General features: G+C 41.5%; 1 protein-coding gene across 10 annotated transcripts in view; it reads right to left on the minus strand.

Annotated features, from left to right (window-relative positions):
* Nucleotides 1-19,251, minus strand: part of PHACTR4 (phosphatase and actin regulator 4) — an 83,941-nt gene that overhangs the window by 32,296 nt on the left and 32,394 nt on the right. For 2 of the 10 annotated variants that reach the window (XM_083627144.1, XM_083627138.1), the window contains exon 1: nucleotides 6,091-6,458. The exons of the other annotated variants lie outside the window; for them this stretch is intronic. In XM_083627144.1, coding sequence (XP_083483270.1) covers nucleotides 6,091-6,136 — 46 coding nt within the window. In that variant the 5' untranslated portion in view covers nucleotides 6,137-6,458. Of the gene's footprint in view, nucleotides 1-6,090; nucleotides 6,459-19,251 lie in introns of those variants that run through there. 10 annotated transcript variants of the gene reach the window in all.

The following is a 19,251-nucleotide window of genomic DNA, read 5'->3' on the forward strand; positions in this document are numbered from 1 at the left end:
GAACCACTGGGGAAGTGCCCCATCAGAAGATCTGTGATTGAGAGTGGAGCACTTCAGCAGAGGTACAATGAAGCATCATAATTCTATAAGGATTTATTCATGTATGTCATCAGTGAGAGACACACAAGACAAATGCGCTAACAATCACAATTACTGAGAGGCTGACACTTGGGTGACATGGCATTTCTGTTGAAGATTAATGCTCTTGCATATACCAATAAATATGAATTATGAACACTGTGAAGAGGGTCACTGGGACCTCAGCCTCAGACCCGAAGGCAATCTAAACCAAGGAGTGATTTTCGTAAGCATGGCTCACTGGATAGCAATTGCTGGATTTGGGAGACGAAGTTTCACCTACAGCAAAAGACATTTGACACAACACTGTTTCAGCATTATATGTGTAAAGAAGAACCTAGCAGGACCTGCAACAAAATGTTGCAGTATATCCTCATTTTCCACATAGGTGTACTCCAGTGCAAGGTGCCAGGTAGCCTTAGTGTCACCCAGACAGCACCATAAGCATAGTTTCCTGTTCTCTTTTCCAACTGACCCTCAGCATTCCATGGCTGCTGAGTATGCTTGGTGCCCAAGAAGATGTTTTGGTGGAAGGGTTGCCCACTTGGCTTTGATTTTAAAAGAAGTTGTGGGTTTGGGGAGTACTTCCACAGACCTTAGTTAATGTTCCCTCAGTGGTCCTGTTTTTGGCTCCCCTCCTGACACCACCCACTACCTGAATTTGCTATTAGAGGGAGCAGCAGCCACACGTTTGATAGCTGACAGGAAGATAAATTTAGAGTACTGCAAATACCCACACACCAAAATATTTTTTATCGAAGGACGGTGTATCACCATTTGCAGAAGCCATATCAGTTGATCAAGATGAATTATTTTTAGAGTTCTATATAATATAAGGCACTACCATGGTATATTCGGTCTTAATACGAGAGAGAGATTTATTTTAATTGTTTCTAAGCTGCACAGTCAGATAACACACGGTACACCCATCTTGCTGAATCGAAACAAGTCTGAGTCTGATCAGTGCTCAGATGGCAAGCTGCCTGAGAACCCCTTGACCTCAATGATGGAAGATATCATAATAAAACAATGTGCCTTAAACACCTTCATATATTTTATTAAACAAGAAGCTGAAACTTATGTGAACACCCACAGCTTTCACACTAAGGCACATTTTTCTATTGACAAGTTGCTTCAAATTACAATAATCAATTATAGTACTAGGCAAAAAGGCAATGGGAACATTGATATTCCACTGAATACTGGTTCTAAAGAGGCAATTCATTGGAAACACACAATGGGTTGGCACAGGTGTGTAGCGACTGCATTCAACCGCAAGTAGAGGGGAATGGAACAACAACAGTTAAATGCAGTAACCCTAATGAATCAAAGCACCACATGTGGTCAAAGAAACTGGCTCACTCTTATTTTTAAGGATGTTATGAATGGCTGGATGACAGGGACTGATGCAGTTGAGATGCTCGTATCCCTTTACCATTCAAAGACTTTGTGAGCATGGGCTGTCTGGTTCTATCACTACTTTACCTTCTTCTTCTTCTTTTTAAAGCTTTCTTGTGTTATACATTCCAGAAGGGTAGCAAGGTTAGTTACAACAAACACAGGAAGGAGTCCCATGGCACCTTAGAAACTACCAGTTTTTATGAGGCACAAGCTTTTGTGGCTACGTGTTCACTTCATCCAATACATTAACATCAGCAAATAAATTAAACATACAAATATAGATATGCAAACAGATGTGTGTATGCACTCATAATTCAGGTGAAGGCAGCACTTCTTGCATCTGATGAAATAAGCTCTAGCCCTTGTAAATGTATGCCACAATAATTCATGTAGTATTTATTAAGCCACAGGGCTCTACTTTATATGACAAGTCGTATGTCCCCAAGTGATGAAAAAAGAAAAAGATTACAAGTGCAGAGCTATATACTTTGGTAAAAGTATGAAGCACACTTGCTCCATAGCAAGTGTATTTCTTTCAGGCCCAATACCAAGACCACAAAATTAGGTGTAAAATTAGCATATTGCATTGCACCAGCAGCAGGTGCCAACTTTGGACATAACACCAACACAGTCATCATGCGGCTAATATCACCAAGCCAAGAAAACCCCATGATGACAGACACATCAGTGAAAACCTGTTATGCAGCACAGTAAGCCAGTAGGCCTTGGAAAAGGAACAAATACAACTCAACGACACTTCACCTTTGCATTTGCTCTCACCTGAAGCCAGCAACAATTCTTCTGAGGTCAGTACAAAATAGCACACACTTTGCACCCTAAAATGCAGCAAAAGAGGTCTTACTCATACCAACCAACAGTGCAATAAAATCTAGGAACATTGGAAGCTGTCTTATACTGAGTCAGAACACTGGTCCATCAAAAAAAAAGGGGGGGAGAGAGAACACTGGTCCATCTAGGTCAGCATTCTCCGCACTGACAGGCAGTAGCTCTCCAGAGTTTCAGGCAGGGGGTATTCCCAGCCCTACCTAGAGATGCTAGGGACTGAATTTGGGACCTTCTGCATGCAAAGCATATGCTCCACCACTGAGCTATGGCCTTCCCCATGCAAGCCTTTTGTACTGTACTGATGTAGTAATATAAAGGCAGTGGTATTTCCATTTTTGCTCTTTCATTAGGGAAGCCTTTTCACATGCCCTCGACATACCTTCTGCCAAAAGTCATATTTCTCATTCAGAAACTGCAACTCCCATATGATTAAGAGTAGCAGTCAGTTTTGAGACACCTACTTCATTCAGGCATCTGAATGATTCACAGGGAACACTGCTCCCATTTTAGACATGTCTTGCCATCTACATGTACCATCTGAATACTTCCTTGTTTCTTGACAGCAAAATAATATTTTAAAGAATTTGTCATAATTATTTGCCTATACCAGAGGTTGGGAACCTGCGGACATTGTTGGGCTATGGTTTCTGTCATCCCTGACTAGTGAGGTGGGTCTTCTGGAAAAATTCGAATTGGAAACCTATGCAAATTACTGGATAATTTCCATAGGTTTGGGAATATGTCTAATGCCCTAAAGAGTGGTCTAATTTAGCATGTTTATTTTACTTGTACTTAGCAAACAAGTTAAAACAGTTTGAAACTGCCAAGATTGCCTAATAATGAATTTGCAATTGGCATTCATTCATTGTTACTAAAGAACTTATGAAAGAAAAAAATCCCCACGGAAAAACAAAGCAGTGGAAAAATTTCCACCGCCCATTACTGTCCCTGACAGTTGCCATCACAGATGGAGTTGGAAGTCCAGCAACTTCTGCAGGGCAACAGCTTCTCCACCCCTGGGCAATACCCAACTTTTCCAACACTGCTCACACCATTTCACAAACGATCAACTTTAAGTCAGATAAGATGTAATTATATGTCCTTTAAATGGCTATACAGAAGTTATACCAAAATTCTGGCAGACAAATACATCACAGGCAGTTAACATTCTTATTTCATAATGCTTTGTGAGCGTTGCAGCCTGGTAGGAAAAGGAAATCACTTGTTTCCACAGCTGCTTAATTATACTCTGAAGTTCAAGCTCAAACATGAGAATCAGTTTGGGTGGCACTTCTTTTCACAGGGAACCTAAGAACAAGTCAAGGATGAATCTCTTACCTGAAAACTGGACTGCCTCACATTATGTTTGCTCAAATGTTTATACAACTATCATGATCTGAGTGTGGGGAAGTTCATCCCCACTCCCATCAAAGGGAAAGGGCCTATTATGTTGCTTCCATGGCTAAAAATGAAAATAATAAAAGTGTATGTATCTGGCAGATCTTTGCAAATTAAATAGCACTTTTCCAAGGTATTAACAACTGATTTAAAAATGGTTGTTTCCATCATTATAGAGTCAGTCAATACTATCCACAAAGGCCACATACACAGGCTTCATTAGGGACAAAAATGTTTTCTAATTACTTGTGAAAGCACAAGCAGATATAACTATTTGTGTGCCACAGTAGACATGTTAGAATTCCTCCAGGTGACAGCATTTGTTCTGATTTATTTTTATTTACAAACATTATGTGGGGGGTTAGATTACATTTGGCCTTTACGGAGTATTCATTCTGATTTGTTTGTGGGGTGGTTATATGACAATGAATATTCATCCCAATTTGCCTGCAGGGGTGTTTTCCCATTATTTGTTTACCAAACACATTTCCCTGCCACCTTCTACATTGCTAAAAGCCCAATTCTTTTTTTAAAGTGGTGTGCTGGAGCAAAGCAGTCATAGAATGGTAGAGCTGGAAGGGACCCTGAGGATCAGCTAGTTCAACCCCCTGCAATGCAGGAATATGCAGCTATCCCATATGAGAATCAAACCTGAAAGCTTGGCATTATCAGCACCACACTCTAACCAATGGAGCTAGCCACACAGTTAAGTCCTTTGATCCACTAACTATGCAAACCTCAAGTTCTGGTATATGCTTGAATACCTCCCACAATACATTGGTAGCAGTCTGGAGGTACCCTTAGCTATAGCAAAAGCATGGCACACACACAAATATTGTGGCACTAACAGTTTTATTGCACCTTAAGCTTTCAGGAACTAGACTCCACTTTATCAGCTGCCTCTGAGGAAGTGGGCTTCGGTCCACAAAAGGCAAAATACACCTACTAGCCTTTTAAAAGCCAAAATACTCCTCTTTAACTACCAATGTACCCCCCCAAACAGCCAATGAAAATACAAATAAGGTGCTTACAAATAAATAGATTAATACTAAATATAGCATGCTAGGGGCTATGGCACAGATAGCCAATATGGTACTTCCCAGATGTTGCTATAACTCTCATCACCCCTAACAACTGGCCGGAGTCTAATAACATCAGGAACACACACACCATGGTGGCTCCTCCTGATGCAGTACGTCCTTCCACCTGCCCCCACAAAAAAGCGTCTTAAAAATCAGATGAATCACACAGAAAGCTAGCCTACAACAGAAGCCATGTAACTCATACAAGTCAATCTAGAAAATATATTTAAAGTCCACAAACCATCTGAATCAGTCGTCACCTCAACTAAAACCATCTGTAAAATATTTGCAGGGTCAGTTTAAGGAAAAACTAGTAATTTGGCTTGGGTTACTATGTAAATGTTTGTGGCAGATATACAGAAAGCCTCAACTGCCAAGCTCCCTTATTCAGCCCTTATAGCAGGGAATGCCAGGCAACAGGGTGAGGCCCACCACGCCATCTGGGGAGCATTACAAATGGGATCTGAAGTTGGCAGCTCTAAGTAGGAGTGGGAAAAGACAACAACTGATGCCGCCCCACTGGAAGAATAGTGATAAGCCACATGGGAGATCTTGAAACAAAAAAAATCCCCAAATCAAAAACTCACTCTGCTTCCACTGGACATTACTGGCTGGAAGTTTTTCATTCAAATGCATTCTCCTCCTCAGCCCCTTTGGCAAAGTTAGGTAATCTTAGACTCTGGACTTTAAATGGTCTTACCAGCAGGGGGAGGGTGGGCTTCTCTAAATGGTAATGTGTTTTACTTCACCGCAGCCCTCCTCCAGATAAACTCTTGTACTTCCAGAACATCAGATCACACATACAATTTAGAGCCAACACAGATTAAAATATCCAACTAAAGATCAGTCATATCAGAGAGGTAAAAAGATAGCTCAACACCTGATCCTTAGTATGAAATGCTTAATTCCAGCCCAACGCACAACATGTTGCTATGCTTGCTGCTGAACTCTTTAAAGCCAGCTTTTCCCATCATCTGACCATTTTGGCAGGAAAAAGCGAGATCAAAAGGACTGGTTCTTAACAATGTGCCACAGAAACTACAACCCCCCACCGCCGCCCACAGAGCAGCAAGTTAAACAGTAAAGTGTATTCCAACCCAAAGGCCTTTAAGAAATAATATTATTTTACTGGATTAAGAAAACAATCCCTTTTTGTCACTTGTTGAGAACTGGAAGCCCCTCTGAGCTGAGTGCAGGTTACACAATCCTCACATTCTTTTTTGAGCACGTTTCACCTGCAACTCTCACCCTGCCTACAGCCGCAGCTAGACCCTCCATTACTCACCTGAGGGAGCTGGATTTACCGGTCTTGAGTAGCGTGTCTGCCCCATTATGAGAGTCTTCGAGGTAGCTCAGGGAAGGAAGAGAAAGAAAAGAGAGTCTATTCTGGAAGCAGACATTAGCCTTCGGAAGATGACAAGCCAACTCCACAGGGTGAGAGCGACGGAATTGTCTGGAGTCCGGGGAGCAGAACAACAACAGCCAGAACTCAGGAAACGGCCGGGGTGTAGGTCGAAGCACAAACCCCTCCTATATTTCCTGTACCCCTGGGCCGGACACTTCACGATTCTCATAAATAAGCTCCCATGCCAGCTCCTTTCAAGGAGGAATGCCTGTCATTCCACAGTGCGAACTCTGTTTAGGGCTGGATCTCAGGAAGGGGGGCGGAGTCTTCCAACCCCAGAAGCCAAATAAATCAACACCCCTTGCTCTTTAAAAAGCAGGAGTTTAAATGCTGTAAGGGAGTGGAGGAAGGATCAAGAGAGCTCAAAAGAGACTTCAAAGGCAGAACAGCTTTTACAAAAACAGCCCCACTACCTAATTGCCACTGTTTTGCTATTCGGAGAAGAAACCTGAGCTTCCCCAGCCCCGTTGAGGGCAGATTAGAAGACCAGTAGACACAGATCCAAAATAAGGCTCTTATAAGGTGCTCTGTGTTGGTTTGACTCTGCAGAACAATAAATAAAGGCTTAATTAAACAAAAAGCTGGGGTTTTATTGGGTGTAGGTGTGCTTAATTTCTTCTATACCAGCATGGACGTGGGCACTGTGCTCCGCATGAAAAGGAAATGTGAGCTGAGGGTGACAGTGACTTTGCTAATACAGTATATCAATTGTGTGTGCCTCCTATGGGACTCATAAAGCTTGCAAAATGTGCAAACAATTAATTGGGCTAACCAAAGGGATAGTTTCGTTCTTATTCAGTATGTGTTGTCTTATTTAACATAACACATGTCTTGTGTAAGACACGTAGTATGTGAGAAACAGAATTCCCTCTAGTATCTGACTTAAAGCACTGTATGTGTCCATGATCTGCCAATAATTTAATTCCCACCATTATGAAACACTGATATAAGCCCTGTGCATGCATCTGCCAGTGTACAAACTTTCAATTAAAGTGGTCCTTCCTAAGGAGATGGCATTTGTTTTCATGGATTGTGGCAAGTTAGGCATAAGACAGAAAGTTAGTGTGGAAGAGAAATATTGGGGTGGGGGAGCAGGGGGAATCCCACTCCTCTGGCTTCAACGCTTACTGCAGTTGTTGAGCTTGCTTTTCCTTCCAGTTGAGATTTCCAACCTAACAGATGGATAAAACCCCAACTATTCCAGATTCCAAGACAGATTCAGCTGCATTGCACTTCACAAGACTTGGAATCTGTATTATGGTCAATTAAAGAACTCAGCTTCATCAAGACACTTCATTTAAAGCTCAAGTTGTTTGTCAGGAAATCATTGTTTAATGTCTGGATAAGATACAAAGACTTATTGGAGAATAAAACCCCAAGGTGGCTGTCGCCAATGGAAGCTAAGGCTCAGAAAAAGTCCAATATGGAGGTCAAATGGCCAAAATATTGGGAAATTCTGGAGCAAGAAGGTGACAAATTGAAATTGCAGAGTTTCGAGAAACTAAAAGATAAAGTGCGAGATTGGCTTCATTACTATCAAATAAGAGAGGCCTATAATTTGGATAAAAAAATTGGCTTCCAGGTGGAAAAATCAAAGTTGGAAATAGAATTGCTAGAACCGAAAACTAAGATTTTGTCAAGAATGTATAACTTGCTGTTAAAATGGAATACACAGGATGAAACGGTCAAATCAGCTATGATCAAATGGGCGCAAGATGTAGGTCATAATATTATGTTTGCTGACTGGGAACAGTTGTGGACCACCGGTATGAAGTTTATGGCATGTAATGCCTTAAAGGAGAATATTATGAAAATGATTTACAGGTGGTACATGACACCAGTCAAGCTTGCAAAAATATATCATTTGCCTGATAATAAATGTTGGAAATGTAAGGGGGTTGAAGGTACATTCTTTCACCTTTGGTGGACGTGCCCAAAGGTTAAGGCTTACTGGGAAATGATCTATAACGAACTGAAGAAGGTATTTAAATTTACCTTTCCTAAGAAACCAGAGGCCTTCCTTTTGGGCATAGTCGGCCAATTGGTGCCAAAGAAAGACAGAACATTTTTTATGTACGCAACAACAGCAGCAAGAATACTTCTCGCTAAATATTGGAAGACACAAGATTTGCCCACCGTGGAAGAATGGCAGATGCAAGTGATAGACTATATGGAGATGGCAGAAATGACCGGCAGAATTCGAGACCTGGGAGAAGAGTTGATGGAAGAGGACTGGAAAAAGTTCAAGGATTATCTACAGAAATATAGTAAATTGTTTGAATGCTAAAATGATGTGGGATGTAAAGGTAACACGGCATTTGGGATATGGTTAAAAGAGGTATGAAAAAAAAAAGGATCTAAAAAAGAGGGGAAATTAGAGATATAACAAGTGGGAGTACACAAATATAAATGAGATGTGAAAGAGGGTTAGAATTTGCTGAATTTGACGGAATAAAGAGGAACACAAAAAAGGGAGATGTGAGGAGGTCAGGAAAGAGGGATATAGAACCTTGAAATTTAAAAGTGGATTTTTTTTCTTTTTCTTTTTTTATTAAGTGTGTATTTTTTGTTTTTTGTGTTGATATGTATTTGTTTGATTTTTATGTGTTGTAAAATTCTAATAAACATTTATTAAAAAAAAATAAAGCTCAAGTTGTTTGTTTTTAAACATACAGTGGTACCTCGGGTTAAGTACTTAATTCGTTCCGGAGGTCTGTTCTTAACCTGAAACTGTTCTTAACCTGAAGCACCACTTTAGCTAATGGGGCCTCCCGCTGCTGCCGTGCCGCCGGAGCACGATTTCTGCTCTCATCCTGAAGCAAAGTTCTTAACCCGAGGTACTATTTCTGGGTTTGCGGAGTCTGTAACCTGAAGCGTATGTAACCCGAGGTACCACTGTACAAGAAATCACCCAGACACTAAGTGCAAAGGTGAGGTGGCAATGTTGAGTCTTCAAAGAAAGAAGAGTTTGGGAGAATGGATTTCCTCAGCCAAAAGGGATGATAGATGAAATAGATTAATGATAGATCAGTGGACAGTTGTCTGGTGGCCCATTCTCAGAGGTCTATTTAAAGCACTAGGTGTTCACTGTTAAGATACAGGTTAAATCCAACAGATGAATTCCAAAATGACCAATTCCATTAGTCATTTAATTTTTTTAAGGGGAAAAATATTTGTTTTCAGTTTTTGTGATAGTGAGCTTCTTCTATACGCAACGTTTAATACTGAATCATCCTAGACTCAATTGAAAGTATACTGCACCAAACAAGTGGGATGAACTTCCAAGTGAATGTGCCTAGGATCGGGGGTGAGACAATTTGTATCTAGAAATATTTGGCTTGCCATAGGTCCTGTAAAATGGTTCACAACTTCCTGTGTTGCCCTGGCAAAAGGCTGGTTTGCACACAAAAGCAATGATGAACCCCCCATTTCTACAATAGCTAACTTGACTATATTTTGGTTAATGTCTGAAGGGCATTCATGTGTCTCAAAACACTTAGTAAACATGCCCTAGGAGCCTGTGCTAATTGCTGCTCTTTGGGACACATTTACCACACCTTTTCAGTCATGTTAATGCATTTTGAGCATTCACAATGGAAATGAAGACTCTGCATTTTGCTGATATCTGAAGCAACCTTGATTGAAGTCAGATATTACACTTCTCCTGGCCCAGTGTTTCAATAGGCCAAAGAGAAGCTGACCCTGTCAGATGTCAAAGCCTCATTAGGGAGTGTATGGGGTGTTAGGGGAGGGATAGTACCTCTATAGTGGGGGACACACCATGCTCCTTCTGGGGTAGTTTGCCCACCTTTGGTCCCCACCCTGCAGTTAGCTCTCACCTGTGGCTCCTATCAGCATGTGACAGCGGCCACACCTCGGAAACAGCTTCGACTAGCCAGCTAAACCAAGTGAAGGTAGCCAATGGGTCTCAAACCCTCAGTGAGTTAGTATGTGAAATTAGCATGAGAAAACATGCTCTGGCAGATTGAGCAGACAAGATCAATAGTGGGTCCAACAGTCAAGAAGGCAGCTTCTGCATGTGCTGTAGAGGGAAGAGAGGCAGCTGGTGCTTGTCAACCTGGGAAAGTAGCCCATCTAGGAGAAAGAAAACTCTGATCCTAACCCTCCACTACCTTGCAGGGTCATCTATGGGGAAAGAAAGGGCTAAGAAGTAAACCCTACACAAATCTGGAGTCCCTAAGATGGTTGGATGGCAGCTTGTATGCCTCCTTCCAGCAACTCCTGCAGCCAAATTGGTGCCAAACATATTGCTCTGCTTTCCTTTGGACCACATCAGCATGGCTGAGATGAGGGTCTTGTTGTCTGTACAGCCCAGGACCTCCATATTCACTGCCTGGGCTTGCACCTTGGAGAGGTCACTTTGGTGCTGCTAACGCAGCGGTTTGATTTCACCCCCAGAGTCGCACTCTATTGTCTCTTGAGACAGACAGGGACCAACAATTAGGAAAGACAGTCATACATTAGGAATCACTGAAATATTGAGTGGTCTCCCACAACTGCAGAACTGAAGGATAGAATTTCCATTACCACCTCAAAAATTGTATCTTAAAATAATGAGGTTGAACTTCAGACTTCAAAGATAAGCAAATTTATTTCACTAAGAGCAGCAAGGTTAAATGTGGTCAATACAAGTAAATAGAGCAACAACAGCTTTCTCTGCAGTGATAGTCAATCTTCAAAGTCCTTCAGCAAATTTTATTAAAACTAGTTTCAGTGGGAAGACCTGCGTTCAAATCCGTACTGTGGCATAGATTTACTGAGGGGCTTTCCATGATCTCTGCATAGTTTTCTAATAAATGAGGAACTAAGATCTCCCTTTTAAAAAAGGTGTTATGAGGTTAAGAAAAATGTTGCTACTTGTCAAAAGCTGGAGGGAAAGGATGGGTTTCACCTTTAAGTCATCATCAAGATAAATTACTTCATTAAAAAAAAGAACCTTCTTTTCTTGAGCATATTGGGAATACTTCATTATTGTGTCACTGGGCTGCCCTTGAACACTATCCAGAGGCTATACTGAACACAGTTGTGCTTCCATCTCTTAGGAGACAAACTCCTTCCCTATATGTGATTAATACACTTAATCTACATTTCTGCTCAATAGCATAGTTCTCTAGAAGGCTCACAAAGATATAAAAATATAACAAACAATATTAAAAATATAATAAAAATAATTGCTGCAGAAACATTTGCAGCACAGGGACATCTAAATCCAAATTGAAAATCAGTGGGATAGCAATCAGATTTTTTAAATAAGCCTTGTGGGGGGGAGTCTTCATCTGACACTGAAATTACCTCAAAAAAGTTGTCAGGAGAGTCTCTCTTGAGGCTGGTGCGCTCTCTCTCTCTCTCTCACCCACACACACCCATGGTGTAGGGCAGGGGTAGGCAACCTAAGGCCCGGGGGCCAGATGTGGCCCAATCGCCTTCTCGATCTGGACCGCGGACGGTCTGGGAATCAGCGTGTTTTTACATGAGTAGAATGTGTCCTTTTACCATATTTTTTGCTCCATAAGATGCACCTGATCATAAGACGCACCTAGTTTTTAGAGGAGGAAAACACGAAAAAAAATATTCTGAATCAAATGTTGTACTAAACTATTTAAAGCAGCAAAGCGGGCAGCTCCTGTCCGCTTTGCTGCTTTAAAGCAAGCCTCAGAGGAGGTAAGGAAGGAAAAAAGTCTTATGAAGCGAAAAATACGGTATTTAAAATGCATCTCTGGGTTATTTGTGGGACCTGCCTGGTGTTTTTACATGAAGAGAATGTGTGCTTTTATTTAAAATGCATCTCTGGGTTATTTGTGGGGCATAGGAATTCGTTCTTTTTTTTTTCCTTTCAAAATATAGAATTCGTTCTTTTTTTTCCCTTTCAAAATATAGTCCAGCCCACCACATGGTCTGAGGGACGGTAGACCGACCATAGCTGTCAAGTGTCCCTTATTTGAAGGGACAGTCCCTTATTCCAGCGCCATGTCCCGCTGCTGTCCCTTATTGATGGATGTCCCTTAAATGTCCCTTAAATGATGTCCCTTAAATTTCAAAGGAAGCAGCTCCTCTCCCTCCCTCCCTGCCCGCTAGGGAGGAGGGAGGCTCCAACTGTGTTGCTTGGCTGTGTTGCTCACCCAATAAGAAGTCTAAGAACGACTGGGGGGTGGAGCTTGCATGCCTTGTGTGTGGCTAGTTAATGCAAGTTGAGGGGTTTTTTGAATGCTGGACGCCATTTTGTTGCACATGCTGCTGCAAACTTTGCAGTGCAAAGCCAGGCCGGGGAGCCATCTTAAGTTGAGGCTGCATAGGCTTTGTGGTGCATGTGATTCAGATTCTATTCAGTTGAACCTCTGGTTACAAAGTTGGTTGGACAGTGTTCTCAAAGCTACCAGCATGAGTTTGACCAGACTGCAGGAGGACAGGAAGACTGGAGTGCCTGGAACAGGTGAGGCTGCAGGTCCCTTATTTTGGCTGCTGGTCCCTTATTTTCAAATCTGTAAGTTGACAGCTATGAGACCAACCCATGGCTGAAAAAGGTTGCTGACCCCTGGTATAGGGGCAGTTTACAGATCCATACTCCAGCAGCCCTTTGTGGATCCTCACTTCTGCCTCTAGGCCTGAAATCCCACTTGGAAGTGGGTTAAAAATACCTCCTTTACTCAGTAACAGTGTTCTTGATCATTGCCTTCAGCAGAGGTATACATAATTCAGGAAATGTTAAGTCATTCATACAGTCAGTACCAAAGAAATGCCACAATAGCTGATCTGCAACTATTCTGAACCACCCATCAATAAGACAAGCTATTTATAGTCATTGGTCTCACTAGGCGGGAATCTGTATACAAAGCAACTTTCCTAGAAGGAAGCATCTTAAGGTTTAAGGAAGTTTGTATTAAGCATTAATTACTTCTAAGGGTCTCCGGGTCTAACTGAGATATCCATCTTTACAGCACACATTCAATGGCCAAAGTCCAGTGGCAGCACTAACTCAGGGACCTCCATATATCAAGGTGACTAGCTCTCATACCCCAGTTCACAATGTGCATATCAAGATATACCTATAGAATAAACAAGACCACATTACTCACACATACCAAGCCATGCACGATAAGCGAAGGCAAACACCACCAAGCTGCCACCACTTATGGAAATTAGAGCCTTGAAAAACACAAAAAACATATGCTTTCCAACATTTCACAGGAAAAACAGGGAGACTTTAAAAAACAGTTTTTACTGTCTGAACCCACCATTGCTGAAGGCTCTTATTTCCCTGTTGTATCTCAAAACTCTTATGTGACTAGCCAGTGTTAGAAACTCAAGATATATAAACTAGGCTCCAAATGGCTCCTTAAGCCAAGGTTGCATTTGCCACAACGGAATGTATAGTTGCCATTTTTGGGCAAGATGGCTCTAAATCTTATTTTTCAAATGATGGACTGACTGTGATTGATTTCCAGTTAAACATCTGGCTAGTTCGAGATGACAACCTTGGGCTAGGTTAAGAACTTTGAGAACTGAAGAAGGAAAGTCACTTGATCCAGAGATAGTCCACATATATATTGGCCTATTTTGACTTCTTTTTCTTAATGGTGACTGCTCTTGCTCAGGCTGCACAGAAAAAGTGATTTAGTTCCAGAAATTCATTCTGATAGATATATAACTGATAGATATACCCTACAGATGGGGTATTAGTTTACGAAAGCAGTCCAGATCCAATGATCCCGAGGTGGTGATGTTAGGTGCCATCCTGGTGCCCAGGCATCTTCACTTCTTGTTGATGTTGTTGTTGTTGTTATATCCCAGCTTTTCCCCTGACAGGGACCTCAAGGCAGCTTAGAGCTACAATTCCATTTACAGTCGTACCTCGGGTTCAGTACTTAATTCGTTCCGGAGGTCTGTTCTTAACCTGAAACTGTTCTTAACCTAAAGCACCACTTTAGCTAATGGGGCCTCCTACTGCCGCCGCGCCGCTGGAACATAATTTCTGTTCTCATCCTGAAGCAAAGTTCTTAACCCGAGGTAATATTTCTGGGTTAGCGGAGTCTGTAACCTGAAGCGTATGTAACCCGAGGTACCACTGTATCTGTTGAAGATGCTATACACAATACCTTCCCTCACACTCTTTTTCTTTACAACAACACTGCAATATAGTAAGGCTGAGAGGTTGAAACTGGCTCAAGGTGACCGATGTTGATGTGTATATGACATCTATGTGTGCAGGAGATCAAACATGGGAGAAGCTTCCTGATGTAGAATATGTTGTCCCTATTTTCAACTGAGAAATGTAGAGGGGTATGAGCTCATATTTAACATGAGACCTAGGAGAAAGCTAAATACTGAAGAACTCAAGTGGACAGATATCAACTCTGGCAATATTTTTAAAGGGCATCTTCAAATTCTTTCCAAAAAGAAAAAATGGTGCTATAAAATAAAAGAGAGAGTGATACTAGAAAAATTGGGGCTGTCCCTATAAATAGGAAAAGTTATAACATTTACATATTGAAGAAAAAATAATGTTAGTACCTCATACCTTCTAAGAAAAAGAAACTGCAACCAACCCTTTCAACAGAGTTCAATAAAAATTAGAGAGCCTTAATTGCAAAAGTAGTACTTACAGAAAGTTGCAAAAAGTTCTCTGATTTGTAATTTTGTAAATTAAAAAATAGCTTTTTATTGGTTCTGGAGGGGGGCATCTTCTGGGTTGTTTTGTGGCAGGCTTGCTTGGATGTTTTATTTCAAAAAAGCACAAGGAAGAAAGTTCTGCTATTCCACCCACCACAACTGAATAATCTGAATAATAAACATCTGAATACCGTAATCTAGATAATCTTAGACCTACAGATTGACAGGGATGAGCAAAGCATGATTATTTCCCATTTTAAATTCATCCATCCCCAAGGATGGCTGGAAAGACCCTGCCTAAAGTATCCCTGATGTGGGATTTTGGAAAGTCTTTCCAGCAGCCTTTAGAGAAGGATACTTGTATGGAACATTTGTGCTTTGCCCTTCACCACCCACCTGTGTGTTCAGGAATCCAGTACTGGGGTTCTAGGTATTTTGGCTAATATCTGGGACCCACAGGATCAAACTCCTACACATATCCATAGCCTGCTGAGGTTGTACATGTTCCCCTCACATCCTCAGTGAGCCCTTGGTCATGGCCCCAACTGGTTGCTCACACTTGGCACCCAACACTAGCAAGCTACCTAGTTGTGCTTAAAGACGGGATCCGTCGGCCCTGACTGGCAAAGTTTAACCCGCATTTGAAAAAAGAGAAAATGTGAACCAGTACCAATCCCTCCATTCTCTTCAAAATCCTCCCATTAATGTCACAAAAAGGAATTCAATACTTAATTGCACTTAGAAGTTGCTTTGAGGCCGCCTGGAGCCATCTGGAGGCCCACAGGATACTACAGTAAGGAATGACTAACATTCTTTGCCTTCACTATTGCAACACAAACATTTTCAGTGACTCAAACAATCAAATACATCAGATGTTAACATGGGAGGATCCTTTTGCCAGTCCTGAACTGTCAGTTCAGGATCAACAACGATGGAGCAATTGCTTTACAACTATCTCGGCAACAGGGACCCCACAGATTAGATAGAAGATCCAAATTGAGGAAAGATTTTTTAAAAAGATTCTTACTGTCCGATGAATGTATCACTACTGGATTTATAAACATTCCTGGAGGGAGCTCAAGGCGGGGAGAGGTGGAAACAAATAGCATTCTGAACATTCTTAAATAGTTTTGCTCTGTTTCATCAGGTTCTCCCCTCCCCACCCTCCCCCTTTCCAAGTGCCCACTTTGAAGGGCTTTTAACCTGCTTGTTGGATTTTCCTCTTGGCTTTCATATCTTGCTAGACCAAGCATGTGACACCTGTGGACCTTCGGATGTTGCAGAACTACAGCTTCTATTAACCCTGACCATTGGCCATGCTGGTTGGGATAGATGAGGGTTGGAGTCCAAGAACATCTGGATGACCACAGGTTCTCCATCCCTGACAACTGAAGGCCTGCTTTCTCATGTTCAAGATTTGGGTGCCCACACCTTAAATCTCAAAAGAAGGGCCAACTAATGTGGCATCTCCAAATACTGTTGGGCTCCAACTCCCATCAGCCCCTGCCTGCAGCATGGCCAACAGGTGAGGGATGATGGACGCTGTAGTCCAGCAGCATTTGGCCACCCCAACTTCTTAAACAGTATGGAAAATGGAAAGTGAGAATATAGCACTTGCACTCATTTCCCCACATAATATACTACAACTGAACAAATTTCCACTTAACAGTATTTGCATTCCCCTAACCCTTGAGGAAATAAGGCTGCCACCATATATATGTGTGTGTTTGTATGTGTATGCGCACACTTTTTATGCAGTTGGTAACAATTAATACAACCACATTGCAAAAGCTCAAGAAGAACATTTTTCATTTTGTTTTTTGACAAATCCCAAAGGAAAAGAAAATGACAACTTCTTAATTTAGCAAAAGGGAGCTTTTAGGTATCCCCCCCAAAGGCAGTATTTAATATTTCCCCATCGAACTTGGCAAAGGAAACATTCCAAATTACAGTAATGCAATAAAGAAAAAATGACTTCTAAAAAACAAACAAGTTCAAGACCCATTTGCATTATGAAAGAAGATGCTGATTTGGAGACACTGACTTCATTGGTATCACACCCCTTAAAATATTAAAGACTGCAATGTTAGAACCATGACCACTAACTACCACAAGCTTACCGAACGAATTCAAAACTCCAATCTCTACCAACAGCTTCCATAGTCCAATAAACCCAAAATTCCATCAGAATGGCTCAACTGCAACCAGAAATTCAGCATGAAAGGGAGCCAAATTCACTTTGGGTTCACTCAGACACACTGTTCATATTATTCCAATTACTAGAGAGCTCTGAAGGACACACAGGTGTCTAAATTTCACAGTCCTTAAACAAGCTTGACAGCTTTCATCTTTCAATGCCAGGAAGTGACAGTCAAACACAGATAGAATAAGGCTGTGCCAATAAGTATTCAGATTGGTTGGCTGAATTCATGCACTCTGCTTCATTAAGAAAAAAATAGAATAAACCCAACAGAACTGCTAGGTCTAAACATGAAATATGGTCAGTCACAGTTTGCAAGATACATTAATGATTAAAATCAAATCAGTCAATTTTAATGTCCCAACTATTTCAACTTGATTTGCAATCTGATTTGACAATTTCATGGCTGGCTTTTAAATCCAACTCTGTTTATGATTTTCTTCCCCTCCCCCTGCCACCCCCAAATCAAGGGTGTTACTTCTCCCTGCCCCACCTTCTTATTTCACTTTTAGGCACTTTTTCAACAGTACCTTCCTCCAGATACCTGGTTTTTAAAAGAATAATATCCCTCAAAACCAGATATCTGGAGGAAGGTACTGTTGAAAAAGTGCCAAAATCCGTTTGGCAGCTGTGAGCCCATAACTAAACAGGAAATAGAAAGACTTCCCCAAATCTGCTGGAGGGGTAATATATGCCAAACAAAATCATACCCACAAGACTTTAATGAAAGTAGAGAATACAAAGTTTTTGTTTTTGGAAACACATCTGGGAGGCAGAATGCACAGCACAGACTAACTTTCCCTAACTTGGTTTGCTCCAGATGTTTTGCACTACAACTCCCATCAGCCCAAGATGGGAGTCACAGATCAATGTCAGAGGGTGGGCATCAAGTTGGGGAAAGGCTTGTATAGGCAGATGTAGCTAACTTCACTAGGCCAAGGAATAAAATGGTGGATGGCAAGCAATGTGCAAAAAATAATAATAATTAAACAAGCCAAAGTCTTCAAAACAGGGAACTAATCCAACCTCAAACAAGAAAGTTCAGGCATATGTGGAACTTTCTGAAGATCTGAAAATTGAGCCAAAAACCACAGAAACATAGACGGGAAAGGGCAGTGATGCAGAAACCAGGTGACAGAGGTATCCAGGAGCATCAAAAGGCAAAAGGCAACCAGACAAAACAGCATGTTTTTGGAGGGAAGCATATTAACCATAGTTTGCATCAGTCTGCACACAACTGAAAGAATTCCTAACATAAGGAATGCAATGAAAACATTCCTCGGAGGAAAAGATGAGAAAGGAGTGATCATGCATTCACAAAACTGTCCCTCTTTGCAAACCATAGTTTCCTAGGAGTCTCCAATATACCTGGCACCAGGTTTTTCCTCTATTACTTATGCAGGCAGTGACTATTTTGCACACGTCCGTATTGACGTACCCACACCGGCAAGGGCAGGGCAGGCTGACGTATGACCGCTGACGTGCAAATGACCCAGAACACAACCCCCGAGCAAATGGGGAGCTTCCTGTACCAATATGACTCCAATTCAATGTTTTCACGATTGGGTCCAAGAAGCTTTCGAATATGAGAATAATAAACAAAGAGCATAGCTTAGAGGAAGGGCATCTGCTGTGCATGCAGAAGGTCCCAGTTTCAATCCCCACTAGAGCTGGGAATGTCCTATGTCGGAAACCCTGGAGAGCTGCTGCCAGTCAGTATAGACAACACTGAGCTGAGATGGACCAAGGGCCTGACTCAGTCTGAGGCAGCTTTCCATATTCCTACTACTAGCAGTGTTTGCTCTTTTGGCTTAGCTATATAACGCCAAATAAAAGCTCTTTGATTTAGCTTTTGGGAAGCAACCAATATTTACAGGCACCTGCCCTATTTTACTTTCTAACTGGAATAGAAGCTTATTAAAATGCGAAGCAAGTTCAGCATATGCAAGCTCTGCAGCTGATCACTTCGGAAAGACTTTGGCCACCACTGGTAAGTAATTGAAAGGAACTTTCAAACAAGAAACTGGTTAAACTCTTTCATTTTGAAGAGATAAATTCGGGAGCAAAAATGCTCTTCACATTTCGTTCTGTAATCACTAAAACTTTCTCGACTTCCACAGTAGTTCACTTATTTGTCACAGATACACACAAGCTGCTTTTTGCTAGGCTTTCCTAATTGCATGAATCTAACCATAATTACAGGTTTGGCCTCC

Source organism: Podarcis filfolensis, assembly GCF_964270895.1.
Source record: "Podarcis filfolensis genome assembly, chromosome: 8".
Classification (NCBI taxonomy): Eukaryota; Metazoa; Chordata; class Lepidosauria; order Squamata; family Lacertidae; genus Podarcis; species Podarcis filfolensis.